Source organism: Physeter macrocephalus, chromosome 18, assembly GCF_002837175.3.
Source record: "Physeter macrocephalus isolate SW-GA chromosome 18, ASM283717v5, whole genome shotgun sequence".
Lineage (NCBI taxonomy): Eukaryota > Metazoa > Chordata > Mammalia > Artiodactyla > Physeteridae > Physeter > Physeter macrocephalus.
The window spans coordinates 35,500,521-35,514,429 of record NC_041231.1 but is presented as its reverse complement, the minus strand read 5'-3'; the positions used below and the strand labels follow the sequence as shown (position 1 = coordinate 35,514,429).

Here is a 13,909-nt window from a genome sequence, read left to right as displayed (position 1 = left end):
GGGGATGGAAAAAGATATTCCATGCAAATGGAAATCAAAAGAAAGCTGGAGTAGCAATACTCATATCAGAAAAAATAGACTTTAAAATAAAGAGTGTTACAGGAGAGAAGGAAGGACACTACATAATGATCAAGGGATCACTCCAAGAAGAAGATATAACAATTGTAAATATATATGCACCCAATTTAGGAGCACCTCAATATATAAGGCAAATGCTAACAGCCATAAATGGGGACATCAACAGTAATACAATAATAGCAGGGGGCTTTAACACCCCCACTTAAACGAATGGATGTATCATCCAGACAGAAAATTAATAAGGACACACAGGCCTTAAATGACACATTAGGTCAGATAGACTTAATTGACATATATAGGGCTTTCCATCTGAAAGCAGCAGAATACACTTTCTTCTCAAGTGCACACGGAACATTCTCCAGGATAGATCACATCTTGGATCACAGATTAATCCTCGGTATCTTAAGAAAATGAAATTATATCAAGCATGTTTTCCAACTGCAATACTATGAAATTAGAAATAATTCTAATAAATTAGAAATCATTCTAATAAATTAGAAATCTAATTATTGTATTAGAAATCAATTACAGGGAAAAAAACTGTAAAAAACAAACACATGGAGACTAAACAATATGTTACTAAATAATCAATTGATCACTGAAGAAATTAAAGACGAAATTAAAAAATACTTAGAGACAAATGACAGTGAAAACACAATGATCCAAAACCTATGGGACGCAGCAAAAGCAGTTCTAAGAGGGAAGTTTATAGAAATACAATCCTACCTTAAGAAACATCTCAAACAACCTAACCTTACATCTAAAGCAACTACAGAAAGAAGAACAAACAAAACCCAAAGTTAGTAGAAGGAAAGAAATCATAAACATCAGAGCAGAAATGAATGAAATAGAGATGAAGAAAACAATAGAAAACATCAATGAAACTAAAAGCTGGTTCTTTGAGAAGATTAACAAAATTTGCAAACCTTTAGCCAGACTCATCAAGAAGAAAAGGGAGAAGACTCAAATCAATAAAATTAGAAATCAATAAGGAGAAGTTACAACTGACACCACAGAAATACAAAGGATCATAAGGGACTACTACAAGCAACTATATGCCAATAAAATGGACAACTTAGAAGAAATGGACAAATTCTTAGAAAGGTACAACCTTCCAAGACTGAACCAGGAAGAAATAGAAAATATGAATAGACCAATCACAAGTACTGAAATTGAAACTGTGATTAAGAGTCTTCCAACAAACAAAAGTCTAGGACCAGATGGCTTCACAGGTAAATTCTATCAAACATTTAGAGAAGAGCTAACACCTATCCTTCTGAAACTCTTCCCAAAAAATGCAGAGGAAGGAACACTCCCAAGCTCATTCTACAAGGCCACCATCACCCTGATGCCAAAACCAGAGATATCACAAAAAAAGAAAATTACAGGCCAATATCACTGAGGAACATAGACATAAAAATCCTCAACAAAATACGAGCAAACTGAATCCAACAACACATTAAAAGGATCATACACCATGATCAAGTGGGACTTATCCCAGGGAGGCAAGTGTTCTTCAGTATCTGCAAATTAATCAGTGTGATACACCAACATTAACAAACTGAAGAATAAAAACCATATGATCATCTCAATAGATGCAGAAAAAGCTTTTGATAAAATTCCACACCCACTTATGATAAAAAAAAAACTCTCTAGAAAGTGGGCATAGAGGGAACCTCCCTCAACATAATAAACACCATATACGACAAACCCACAGCAAGCATCATTCTCAATGGTGAAAAACTGAAAGCATTTCCTCTAAGATCAGGAGCAAGACAAGGACGTCCACTCTCACCACTTTCAGTTAACATAGTTTTGCAAGTCCTAGCTGTGGCAATCAGAGAAGAAAAAGAAATAAAAGGAATCCAAATTGGAAAGGAAGAAGTAAAACTGTTTGCAAGATGACATGAGACTGTACATAGAAAGTCCTAAAGATGCTACCAGAAAACTACTAGAGGTCATCAATGAATTCAGTAAAGTTTCAGGATACAAAATTAATGCACAGAAATCTCTGGCATCTGTACACTAACAACAAAAGATCAGAAAGAAATTAACATTCCCACCCATGGCAATCTACAGATTCAGTGCAATCCCTATCAAATTACCAATAGCATTTTTCAGAGAACTGGAAAAAGTTCTAAAATTTATATCGAAACACAAAAGACCCCAAACAGGCTAAGAAATCCTGAGAAAGAAAAGTCAAGCTGGAGGAATCAGACTCCATGATCAGACTATACTACAAGCCTACAATAATTAAAACAGCATGGTACTGGCACAAAAACAGAAATATAGATCAATGGAACAAGATAGAAAGCCCAGAAATAAACCCACACACATATGGTCAACTAATCTACAACAAAGGAGGCAAGAATTTACAATGGTGAAAAGACATTAATAAATAGTGCTGGGAAAACTGGACAGCTACATGTAAAAGAATGAAATTAGAATACTCCCTAATACCATACACAAAAATAAACTCAAAATGCATTAAAGACCTAAAGGTAAGACCAGATATTATAACTCTTACAGGAAAACATAGGCAGAACACTCTTTGACATAAATCATAGCAATATCTTTTTCAATCCGTCTTTTAGAGTAATGACAATAAAACAAAAATAAACAAATGGGACCTAATTCAAGTTAAAAGCTTTTGCACAACAAAGCAAACCATAAACAAAATGAAAAGACAACCCACAGAATGGGAGAAAACATTTGCAAACGATGCAGCTGACAAGGGATTAATCTCCAGAATTTACAAACAGCCTATGCAGCTCAGTATCAAAAAAACAAACAAGCCAATCAAAAAATGGGCAGAAGACATAAATAGACATTTCTCCCAAGAAAACATACAGATTGCCAAGAGGCATGTGAAAAGATACTCAACATCACTAATTATTCGAGAAATGCAAATCAAAACTACCATGAGGTGTCCCCTCACACTGGTCAGAATGGCCATCATCAAAAAGTCTACAAACAATAAATGCTGGAGAGGGTGTGGAGAAAAGGGAACCCTCCTACACTGTGGGTGGGAATGTAAATTGGTGCAGCCACTATGGGAAACAGTATGGAGGTTCTGCAAAAAACTAAAAATAGAAATACCATATGATCCAGCAATCCCACTTCTGGGCATATATCTGGTGGAAACCATAATCCAGAAAGACACATGCACCCCAGTGTTCATAGCAGCACTATTTACAGTAGCCAAGACATGGAAGCAACCTAAATGTCCATTAACAGAGGAATGGACAAAGAAGATGTGGTAAATATATACAATGGAATATTACTGAACCATAAAAGAATGAAATAGTGCCATTTGCAGCAACATGGATGGACCTGGAGATTATCATCCTAAGCAAAGTAAGTCAGACAGAGAAAGACAAATATCATATGATATGTGGAATCTTAAAAAAATAATGGTACAAATGAACTTGTTTACAAAACAGAAACAGATTCACAGACTTAGAAAACAAACTTATGGTTACCTGAAGGGGAAAGGGCAGGGGAGGGATAAATTGGGAGTTTGGGACTGACATATGCACACTAGTACATTCAAAATAGATAACTAATAAGGACCTAATGTATAGCACAGTGAACTCTGCTCAATATTCTGTAATAACCTAAATGAGAAAAGAATTCGAAGGAGAATGGATATATGCATATGTATAACTGAATCACTTTGCTGTACACCTGAAACTAACACAACATTGTAAATCAAGTATGCTCCAATATAACATAAAAATAAAATAAAAAGCTCCCCAAGTGATTCCAGTAGTAAACCAACTTTGTAAAGCATAGAGTTAAAGAAAAAAAAAAAAAAATCAAGCTTTTTTGCTTTGGCCTGAGTAATTTCAGCTGACTGGTTGGCCTGGCTGTTGTGGCGGGTCTGATTAAGGTCACAGTGCTTAGCAGCTTTGTGACCTTGGATGGGTATTTAACTTCCTGGACCCTTCTCTTCTGTAAAATCAAGGTGCTGTGAAGATTGGACAAGCTAAAGTGATGTGCATGGGGTAGAGGCAGCCAGTAGGTGACAGGTGAATTGAGTGTCTTGCATGACTACGAGATGGGCAAATAATTCTCACTTCATATGCAGACTGTGGGACTGACCTCATCTTTAGAGGAGGCTGGGTAATAATAGCTCAGAGGAGAGATTGGGAGCTTCCTGCTTGGTTCTTCCCTGGCTCTGCTGTCCTGCTTGGTTCTTCCCTGGCTCTGCTGATGACCCTGGAGGTCCTACAGCTCCTCCCCAGAGGTTCCACACATGTCAGCCCAGTGCCAGACAAGGCTCAGCTAGGATCACTAATTTCTCCCAGGGTGAGTTCATCAGGCCACTGGGGCTGATGTGGCTAATGCTAGGGTGGCAACTTTGAAACCAAACACTGGCGCCCCACTGGCCACAGGAGAGCAATAAGGAGAGATAGAAGGGAAGTGGTGCTGATGGAGACCCAGGTCCCAGTTCATCCTGAGGATGGCTAGAGGACCCTAAGCTAAGGCTTAAAGTCCCCTTCATCTGCCTTTCCCCTGCCCTGGTGGTTCTGGTTTTGTCTTTGATGACATCAATTATAACAAATGACACATGAGGCAGTAAAGCAAAGTGGTTTAGGCAGATGTTCTGGAGGCGCCAGACTGTGTTTGAATCATCATGGTACCCCCTTCCTAGCTACGTGACGTTGGGCAAATAGCTTAACCTCTCTGAGCCCCTTTACGGTGGGAATAATGGTAGAATCTATTCACGGGGCTGTATGGAGGGTGAAATGATATAATGTGCATGATATGGTTAGCCCAGTGCCTGGCAGTGATACTCCTCCTGTCCTGAGGGGACCTGTGTTGAGCGCTTGACATTTGATGAAGGCTCACTCACCTACATCTGGATCTCACAATCACCCCAGGAGGCAGCCAGTGGGACTATTAGTCCCATTTCCTAAATGAGAAAACTGAGGCTCAGAGAGGCCAAGATACTTGTCCAAAGATACACAAAATAAATGGCAAAGCCAGAACCTTTAGACCCCAGATTCAGTGCTCTTTCTACCACTCCACGGTCTTCTAGGTGCAATGCATCTTTCAGTCAACAAAGCAGGCTTACATCCCTTTTCTCTCTCTGGACACTTGAGAAACCCCAATAAAGAGGCAGTGTGAGCCCTATATATAGATGAGAAAATGGAGGGCGGTAACTGGAGTACTACTCCTCGCCCTCTCACTGGGGAGCCCCAGCCGGGCCCCAGCTGCTTTGGGTTTAAGCCAGAATCCACAGGCCTGTCTGCCCATGGCTGGTTTTTGTTAGGAGGGGACGAGCTGATGGTGTTTCCTCCCGAGGGTGTTGGTCAAAGTCTTCACTCCTCTGCCCTCCCTCCTCCTGCCCTTGTTCCTTATTACTATTCAAGCTGCTGTGTTTAGAACACAACCAGGGATCTTGGTTCAACATTTCATGGGGTGGAGGGGCAGAGGAGAAGAGATCCTTTTAAAATAACTGCTGACGAAGGAAAAGAGGCATTCAGTAAAAGTGACAAGCGTGGCCACAGGATTTCCTAACCCTTCTTGCTTTTTTCCTCCCAGTGGGGAAAGTACCCATTCGTATTTCACTGGCCAGCAACCAAAGAACAGGGTATCTGGGAACCTCCTCCACATCTCCAGCTGCCTGTGGCCAATGCCTACAAGCCCCTGTCAGAGCTGCTTGTTCACTGGGATGCAGCCTCCCCACACCATGAGAAACTGACTCGAGACAAACTTCCTGAACATGTTGCCTTGGGTCCACTGTGACCTGCTAGTTTGTGAGAAGGTCTGGGTGGGCATTTTCAAGTCAATTCCATAGCAGAGTCCCGGGCTGGACATGGAAGGTCGCTAGCGAGGCTGGTGGGGAGTTTTGTGCAGCTAGCCAGGGAACGGTGTCAGCAGATCAGATGTTCGTGCTGGCCCACCAGTGGCATGATGCCAGCCACTCCACTTGGCAAATGCCTCCAGGGGGAGATCCCGGCAGGACTTAGCACCAACAGAGCTAAGAGCCACTCAGGATCCAAGCTGACCAGAGACACAGGTACTGGGGCTGGCTCACAACTGGGAAACCACTGGGTTTGGTAGCAGTTAAAAAAAGTGACACACCCAATCCTATAACCTCTGATTTTTGGCCCAATACCAGCCTTGCCTCATACTGCAAAGTGCTAAAGCCAAATCCACCAGAAAGGCAAGCAGGTAACACGTTGCCGTGCACTCACCATGTGCCATGTACTGTGCTCAGCATTGCAGCCATATCTCATGAAATCCTTACAACAGACTGAGGAGATGGGTACTCTTGAGACCCCTTTTTACAGATGAAGAAGCTGAGGTTCCAAGGGGTCATCTAATTTTTCCAGATCCCACAGCCAGCAAATGAAGGCTCTAGAGTCTGAGCCAAGCTGTCTGACCAGTGTTCTCTCCACTGTGCCACCCACAACACTCTGGCATTTTATCTATCAGTTCTTAAGAGAATTACAACTGCTATACTGTGTGAAAATGGACTTAGGTGAGGTCACATCATGCATGAATTCAGAGTCATCTGAGCATTTAGAAGAAAGAGATCAACCAGAATGGTGGGCTGAATCTGGGCACTCCCTGCACTTCATCTCCTATCCTTTTCCCAAACCCAGGGTGCCAGGGGGCACCACCAAGTCATTTTGCAGAGAGAGGACATAGCACAGCTACCTGGGCTCAAAGAGCTCCGCTCCCCTGACAGCCCACCTGGTGCTCCGAGGCTGCCCTCCGTTCCCCACACCCCCTCCCCGCCCTGCACCCAGCTCAGCAGCAGGTGAAAAAGAAAAGAAACCGTCTTACTTCTCAGCTGTGCCTGTGCCATTGGGAAGGGAACTCGGGCGCAGTGTTGCTGGGTCCTCACTCCACCAGAGTTGCAGACTAGCAAGGAGGGCTGCCTCCAAGGGCGGTTCCTAAAGCCCTGGGGATGAAACGTGCCACCAAGGGAGGCAGCTCCACATTCCTATTTATTCTGGTATCAATAAAAAGGAACTGTTACTATAGTAACGGGTATTGCACTTGGTACTTGGCTACTTCCCTGATGTGGAACACCGTGTCCAGGCCACATGCCGGGAAGGCACAAATAAATACCGATTTTGTCAGACTGTTGAGGAATAAGAACACGCCAAGCTTTGTTCTGAGCGACCTAGCTCATGTGGAGGCATTTCCCTTGTTTCTAATGGGAGAGTCAGCAAGAATGCATTCTGGTATTTCCCTCATGGAGAGGGAGCCAAGCTTCCTGCTGCAGTGTTCAACTCTTCAGGAGAAAATGGCTCTCAGTGCAAAAGGAGGGGAAACTATGTTGGGTCAGTTCCAGGTCATCCACTTATGGGCCAGAAACTCCATCCATGTTATTTACACGTTACCCTGAACTTCATCTGAACATCAGACAGGAGCCAACAGGACGTTGTACAGGAGAGAGCAGGGCAGTAGAAGCTGACCGGCTCTGGGCCAGGCTGGTCCTTGTGTAATTCCCTGCTCGGCTTGGGCACCAGCCCCTTTGGCAGCCAGTTAACACCCCTGAGCCTTGGTTTCTGTGTTTGTCAAATGTGGAGAAAAGGGTGATTGAGAGAAAACACAGATGATATGACATTAATGAAAGCATATAGTCAATGCTCAGCAAGTAGGACTCTTCCTACAGAGAGAGCTGGACTCAATGTGATCAGAGGGCAGGGCCCCACCATGCAGCACTGTGCCTGGCAGAATCTGCGTTCCATAGATCTTGGCTCAGTGAGTCAATGTGTGAGTCTGAAAGTAAAGAACGTGTGTAGATGCTGAAGGCCAACATGGGTGCTTACATATAACAGAGGCATTCTCCTAATTTCAGAATCAGCGTTCACCTGAAAATGTGGAAGTGTCTTCTGGCTTTTGCTGTCATTCTTAATCCTCTAGCAAGGAAGCTGGCATCTACCCGTTAAACTTGGCCCTCTTCCCACCTTTACTGTCTCGTGAAGAGCCTTGGTTGGCTGGGAAGTGATTAGGCCCAGGACATACATCAAGTATGAATGCAGGTGTTAAAAATGCAATTTTGCTTCTATAAATATATTAGCAAACTGAATTCAACAACACATAAAAAGGACCATACACCATTATCAAGCTGGATTCATTCCAGGGTCACAAGGACGGTTCAACATACACAAATCAATCAGTGTAGTACACCATATCAACAAAAGACAAAAACCATATGATCATTTCAATAGATGCAGAAAAAGCATTTGATAAAATTGAACATCCATTCATGGTAAAAACTCTTGCCGAAGTGGGTATAGAGGGAACATATCTCAATAATAAAAGCTATTTATGACAAACCCACAGCCAATATAATACTCAACAGTGAAAAGCTGAAAGCTTTCCCATTAAATTCTGGAACAAGAGAAGGATGCCCACTCTCACCACTTCTATTCAACACGGTATTGGAAGTTCTAGCCATGACACTCTGATGAGAAAAAGAAATAAAATGTATTCAAATCAGAAGGGAAGAGATAAAATTGTCATTATATGCAGATGACATGATACTCTATATAGAAAACCCTAAATACTCCACACAAAAACTATTAGAACTGATAAATGAATTCATCAAGGTAACAGGATACAAGATTAACATACAGAAACCTGTTGAATTTCTTTACACTAACAATGAAATATCAGAAAGGGAAAGATTAAAAAAATCTAATTTAAAATCACATTAAAAAAAAAAAAGAGACCTGGGAACAAACCTAACCAAGGAGGTGAAAGACTTATAGGCTTAGAACTATAAAACATTGATAAAGGGAATCAAGATGATTCAAAGAAATGGAAATATATCCCATGCTCTTGGATTAGTAGAATTAATATTGTTAAAATGGCCATACTACCCAAAGCGATCTACAGATTTTTTTTTTCTATTTTTTAGCTGCACTGCATGACATGAGGGATCTTAGTTCCCTAACCAGGGATTGACCCCATGCCCCCTGCAGTGGAAGTGCAGAGTCTTAACCACTGGACCACCAGGGAAGTCCAGCAGTCTACAGATTTGATGTGATCCATATCAAATTACCCATGATATTTTTCACAGAACAAGAACAAATAATCCTAAAATTTATATGGAACAGCAAAAGACCCAGAATTGCCAGAGCACTCCTGAGGAAAAAGAACAAAGCTGGAGGCATAACTCTCCCAATACTACAAAGCTACAGTAATCAAAACAGCATGGTATTGGCACAAAAACAGACATATGGATCAATGGAACAGAATAGAGAGCCCAGCAATAAACCCACACACCTATGGACAATTAATCTTCAAAAGAAGAGGCAAGAATATACAATGGGGAGATGACAGTTTCTTCAGCAAGGGGTGTTGGGATAGCTGGACAGCTGCATGTAAAGCAATGAAGTTAGAACACTCCCTTGCACCATGCACAAAAATAAACTCAAGCTTAAAGACTTAAACACAAGACATGACACCATAAAACACTGAAAAACTCACAGAAAAAAACATAGACAAAATGTTCTGACATAAATTGTAGCAATATTTTCTTAGATTAGCCTCCTGAGGCAAAAGAAAGAAAAGCAGAATCAAGATGGCGGAGGAGTAGGACGTGGAGCTCATGTATTCCCACAGATACATCAAAAATACATCTACAAGTGAAATGATTCGCACAGAACATCTACTGAATGCTGGCAGAAGATCTCTGCCTTCCGAAAGGGCAAGAAAACCTCTATGTAACCAGGTAGGACAAAAGAAAAAAGAAAGAAAAAAAGAGAAAGGAATCAGGATGGGATCTGTGCCCCAGGGAGGGAGCTGTGAAGGAGGAAAGGTTCCCGCACCCTGGGAAGTCCCCTCACCAGCAGGGAGATCAACCTGGATGGAGGGGGAGCCTCGGAGGAGAGCACAGCAACCTGTTTGTGTAAGGCAAGATGGAGAGTGACCTGCACAGATGGTCAGTATCACCGCCCTGCACCCCGCAGCCTGAGACACTTGTCTACCGGTGTGGGCAGGGTTTGGGTGCTGAAGCTTGGGCTTTGGAGGTGAGACTCAGGGAGAGGACTGGGGTTGGCTGCATGGAGACAGCCTGAAAAGGCTGGAGTGTGGAAACTGAGGGTGCACTCGGAAGAAGCCTGGGCCCTCCAGAGAGGCAAGGCATCATGTTGGAGGGCATGTGAGAACAGGGGCAGGACTGCCATGGGAGCTTCTTTCCCTGTGAACACTCTCTCAGGCAACAGGACACCACCTACCTGAGCTCTGGAGGCGGGTGCAAGCCGCTACCACCCGTGTGGTGGGCTCCAGAGGTGGGCATGGCCATGGCCACTGCTAAGAGACCTGCGAGTGGGCTCTGGTCACTGCTCCTGCTGTCCGGGGAGGGCATGGGCTGCTGCCACGGCCACTAGAAGAGCCGGAGCAGGTGCTAGTCACTGTCCTCACTGTGCAGGGAGTGCTCACGGGCAGTGAGCAGGTGCCAGTTGCTGTCCTGGAGTGCGTGGGCCACCACCACTGCTAGGAGACCCAGAAGCAGGCACTAGTCACTGCCCTTGCCGTCTGGGGAGTGTGCGTGGGTGGGAAACAGGCATCAACCACTGCCCCTGCTGTCTCAGGAGTGTGTGGGCCATCGCTACTGCTGGGAGACATGGGAGTGGGTGCTAGCTGCTGCCCCTACTGTCCCAGGGGCATGCGGGCCACCGACACCACTGGGAGACCTGCGCACAGGTGCCAATCACCGCCTCCACTGTACCGGGAGTGTGCATAGGGCTGCTGCACCTACACACCCCCTATCAAGGGGATAACAGCCAGCACACACTGAGGAAAGAGGCAGCAAGCATCCAAGCTAAAAGCAGCCCCTCGATTCCAGACAAGATGGTGGAGTAGAAGAACTTGAGCTTACCTCCTCTCATGAAAACACCAAAATCACAAAAAACTGCTGAACAACCATTGACAAAAAAGACTGGAACCTACCAAAACAGATATGTTACATCCAAGGACAAAGAAGAAGCCACAATAAGACAGTAGAAGGGGCACTTTGGTGATATAATGAAATCCCATGCCCATCAGGTGGGCGACCCACAAACTGAAAAATAATTATATTTCAGAGGTTCACCCACAGGAGTGAGAGTTCTGAGCTCCATGTCAGGCTCCCCAGCCTGAGGGTCTGGCATTGGGAGGAGGAGCCCCCAGAGCATTTGGCTTTGAAGGCCAACAGGACTTGAGTGCAGGAGCTCCACAGGACTGGGGAAAACAGAGACTTCACTCTCGGAGGGCGCACACAAGATTTTATGTGCACTGGGACCCAGCACAAAGCGGTGACTTCATTGGCCCCTGGGCTAGACCTACCTGTGGGTCTTGGAGTGTCTCTTGGGGAGGCGTGGGTTGGCTGTGGCTCACTTTGGGGGCAAGGACACTGGTGGCAGAGGCCAAGGGAATATTAATCAGCATGAACTCTCCCAGAGGTTGCCATTTTGGCACTGAGACCTGGCCTCACCCAACAGCCTGCAGGCTCCAGTGTTGGGATGCCTCAGGCCAAACCACCAGCAGGGGGGTAACACAGCCCCACCCATCAGTAGACAGGCTGCTTAAAGTTGTACTGAGCTCACAGGCACTGCTAAACATACCCTTTGACACAGTCCTGCCCACAAGAGGGACAAGACCCAGCTCCACCCACCAGTGGGCAGGCACCAGTCCCTCCCACCAGGAAGCCTGCAGGAAGCCTCTGTGCCAAACTCACACACCAGGGGCCAGACACCAGCAGCAAGAGGAACTATGATCCTGCAGCCTGTGGAAAGGAGACCACAAACACAGAAAGTCTGACAAAATGAGACAGCAGAGAAATGTGTTCCAGGTGAAGGAACAAGATAAAAACCTAGAAAAACAACTAAGTGAAGTGAAGATAGGCAATCTACCTGAAAAAGAATTCAGAGTAATAACAGTAAAGATGATCCAAGATCTTGGGAAAAGACCGGAGGCACAGACCAAGAAGACACAAGAAATGTTTAACAAAGAGCTAGAAGATTTAAAGAGCAAACAAATAGATGAACAATACAATAACTGAAATGAAAAATACACTAGAAGGAATCAATAGCAGAATAAGTGAGGCAGAAGAATGAATAAGTGAGCTGGAAGACAGGGTGGTGGAAATCACTGCAGCAGAAAAGAATAGACAAAAAAGAATGAACAGAAATGAGGACAGTCTTAGAGACCTCTGGGACAATATTAAACACACCAACATTCTCCTATAAGGGTCCAAGAAGGAGAAGAGAGAGAGAAAGGGCCTGAGAAAATATTTGAAGAGATTATAGCAGAATACTCCCCTAACATGGGAAAGGAAACACTCAAGTACAGGAAGCACAGAGAGTCCCATACAGAATAAACCCAAGGAGGAACACACCAAGTCACAGATTAATCAAACTCACAAAAATTAAAGACAAAGAAAAAATACTAAGAGCAACAAGGGAAAAGCAACAAATAACATACAAGGGGATTCCCATAGGTTATCAGCTGAGTTTTCAGCAGAAACTCTGCAGGCCAGAAGCAAGTTACATGATATATTTAAAGTTATGAAAGGGAAGAACCTACAACCAAGAATACTCTACCCACCAAGGCTCTCATTCAGATTTGATGGAGAAATCAAAAGCTTTACAGACAAGCAAAAGCTAAGAGAATGCAGCACCACCAAACCAGCTCTACAACAAATGCTAAAGGAACTTCTCTAGGTGGAAAAGAAAAGGCCACAGACGAAATAAGAAAATTACGAATGGTAAAGATCACTGCTAATAGCAAACATCCGTTAAAGGTAGGAAGTCATCCACAAACAAATATACCAAAACCAGCAATTATGAGAAGAGGAGAATACAAATGCAGGATATTGAAAATGCATTTGAAATTAGGAGACCAGCAACTTAAAACAATCGTGTATGTGTGTGTGTGTGTGTGTATGAGGGTGCATGTGTGTGTGCATGGATCTCTACATATATCCATGGATGGAAAAAGGTATTCCATGCAAATGGAAATCAAAAGAGAGCTGGAGTAGCAATACTCATATCAGACAAAACAGACTTTAAAATAAAGACTGTTACATGAGACAAGGAAGGACACTACATAATAATAAAGGGATCACTCCAAGAAGAAGATATAACAATTGTAAACATATATGCACCCAACACAGGAGCACCTCAATATATAAGCCAAATGCTAACAGCCATAAAAGAAGTTGACAGTAACACAATAATAGTGGGGGACTTTAACAACCCACTTACATCAATGAACAGATCATCCAGACAATCAATGACACATAGGCCTTAAATGACACATTAGACCAGATGGACATAATTGATATTTACAGAACATTCCATCCTAAAGGAGAAGAATACACATTCTTCTCAAGTGCTCATGGAACGATCTCCAGGATTGATCACATGCTGGGCCACAAAGCAAGCCTCAGTAAATTTAAGAAAATTGAACTCATATCAAGCATCTTTTCCAACCACAATGCTTTGAGATTAGACGTCAATTACAGGAAGAAAAACTGTAAAAAACACAAACACATAGAGGCAAAACAACATGCTACTAAATAACCAATGGATCACTGAAGAAATAAAGAGGAAATCAAAAAATACCTAGAGACAAATGAAAATGAAAGCATGATGATCCAAAACCTATGGGATGCAACAAAATCAGTTCTAAGAGGGAAGTTTATATCAATACAATCTTACCTCAGGAAATAAGAAAAATCTCAAACAAACAACCTAACCTTACACCTAAAGCAACTAAAGAAAGAATAACAAACAAAACCCAAAGTTAGTAGAAGGAAAGAAATCATAAACATCAGAGCAGAAATAAATGAAATAGAGATGAAGAAAACAATAGA

The 13,909-nt window shown here is 43.2% G+C and overlaps 1 protein-coding gene across 3 annotated transcripts in view; it reads right to left on the bottom strand.

The window, feature by feature from the left end:
• Nucleotides 1-13,909, bottom strand: part of FAM107A (family with sequence similarity 107 member A) — a 48,281-nt gene that overhangs the window by 12,587 nt on the left and 21,785 nt on the right. The window contains exon 1 of one of the 3 annotated variants that reach the window (XM_007118065.4): nt 6,880-6,972. The exons of the other annotated variants lie outside the window; for them this stretch is intronic. Coding sequence (XP_007118127.1) covers nt 6,880-6,901 — 22 coding nt within the window. The 5' untranslated portion in view covers nt 6,902-6,972. Of the gene's footprint in view, nt 1-6,879; nt 6,973-13,909 lie in introns of those variants that run through there. 3 annotated transcript variants of the gene reach the window in all.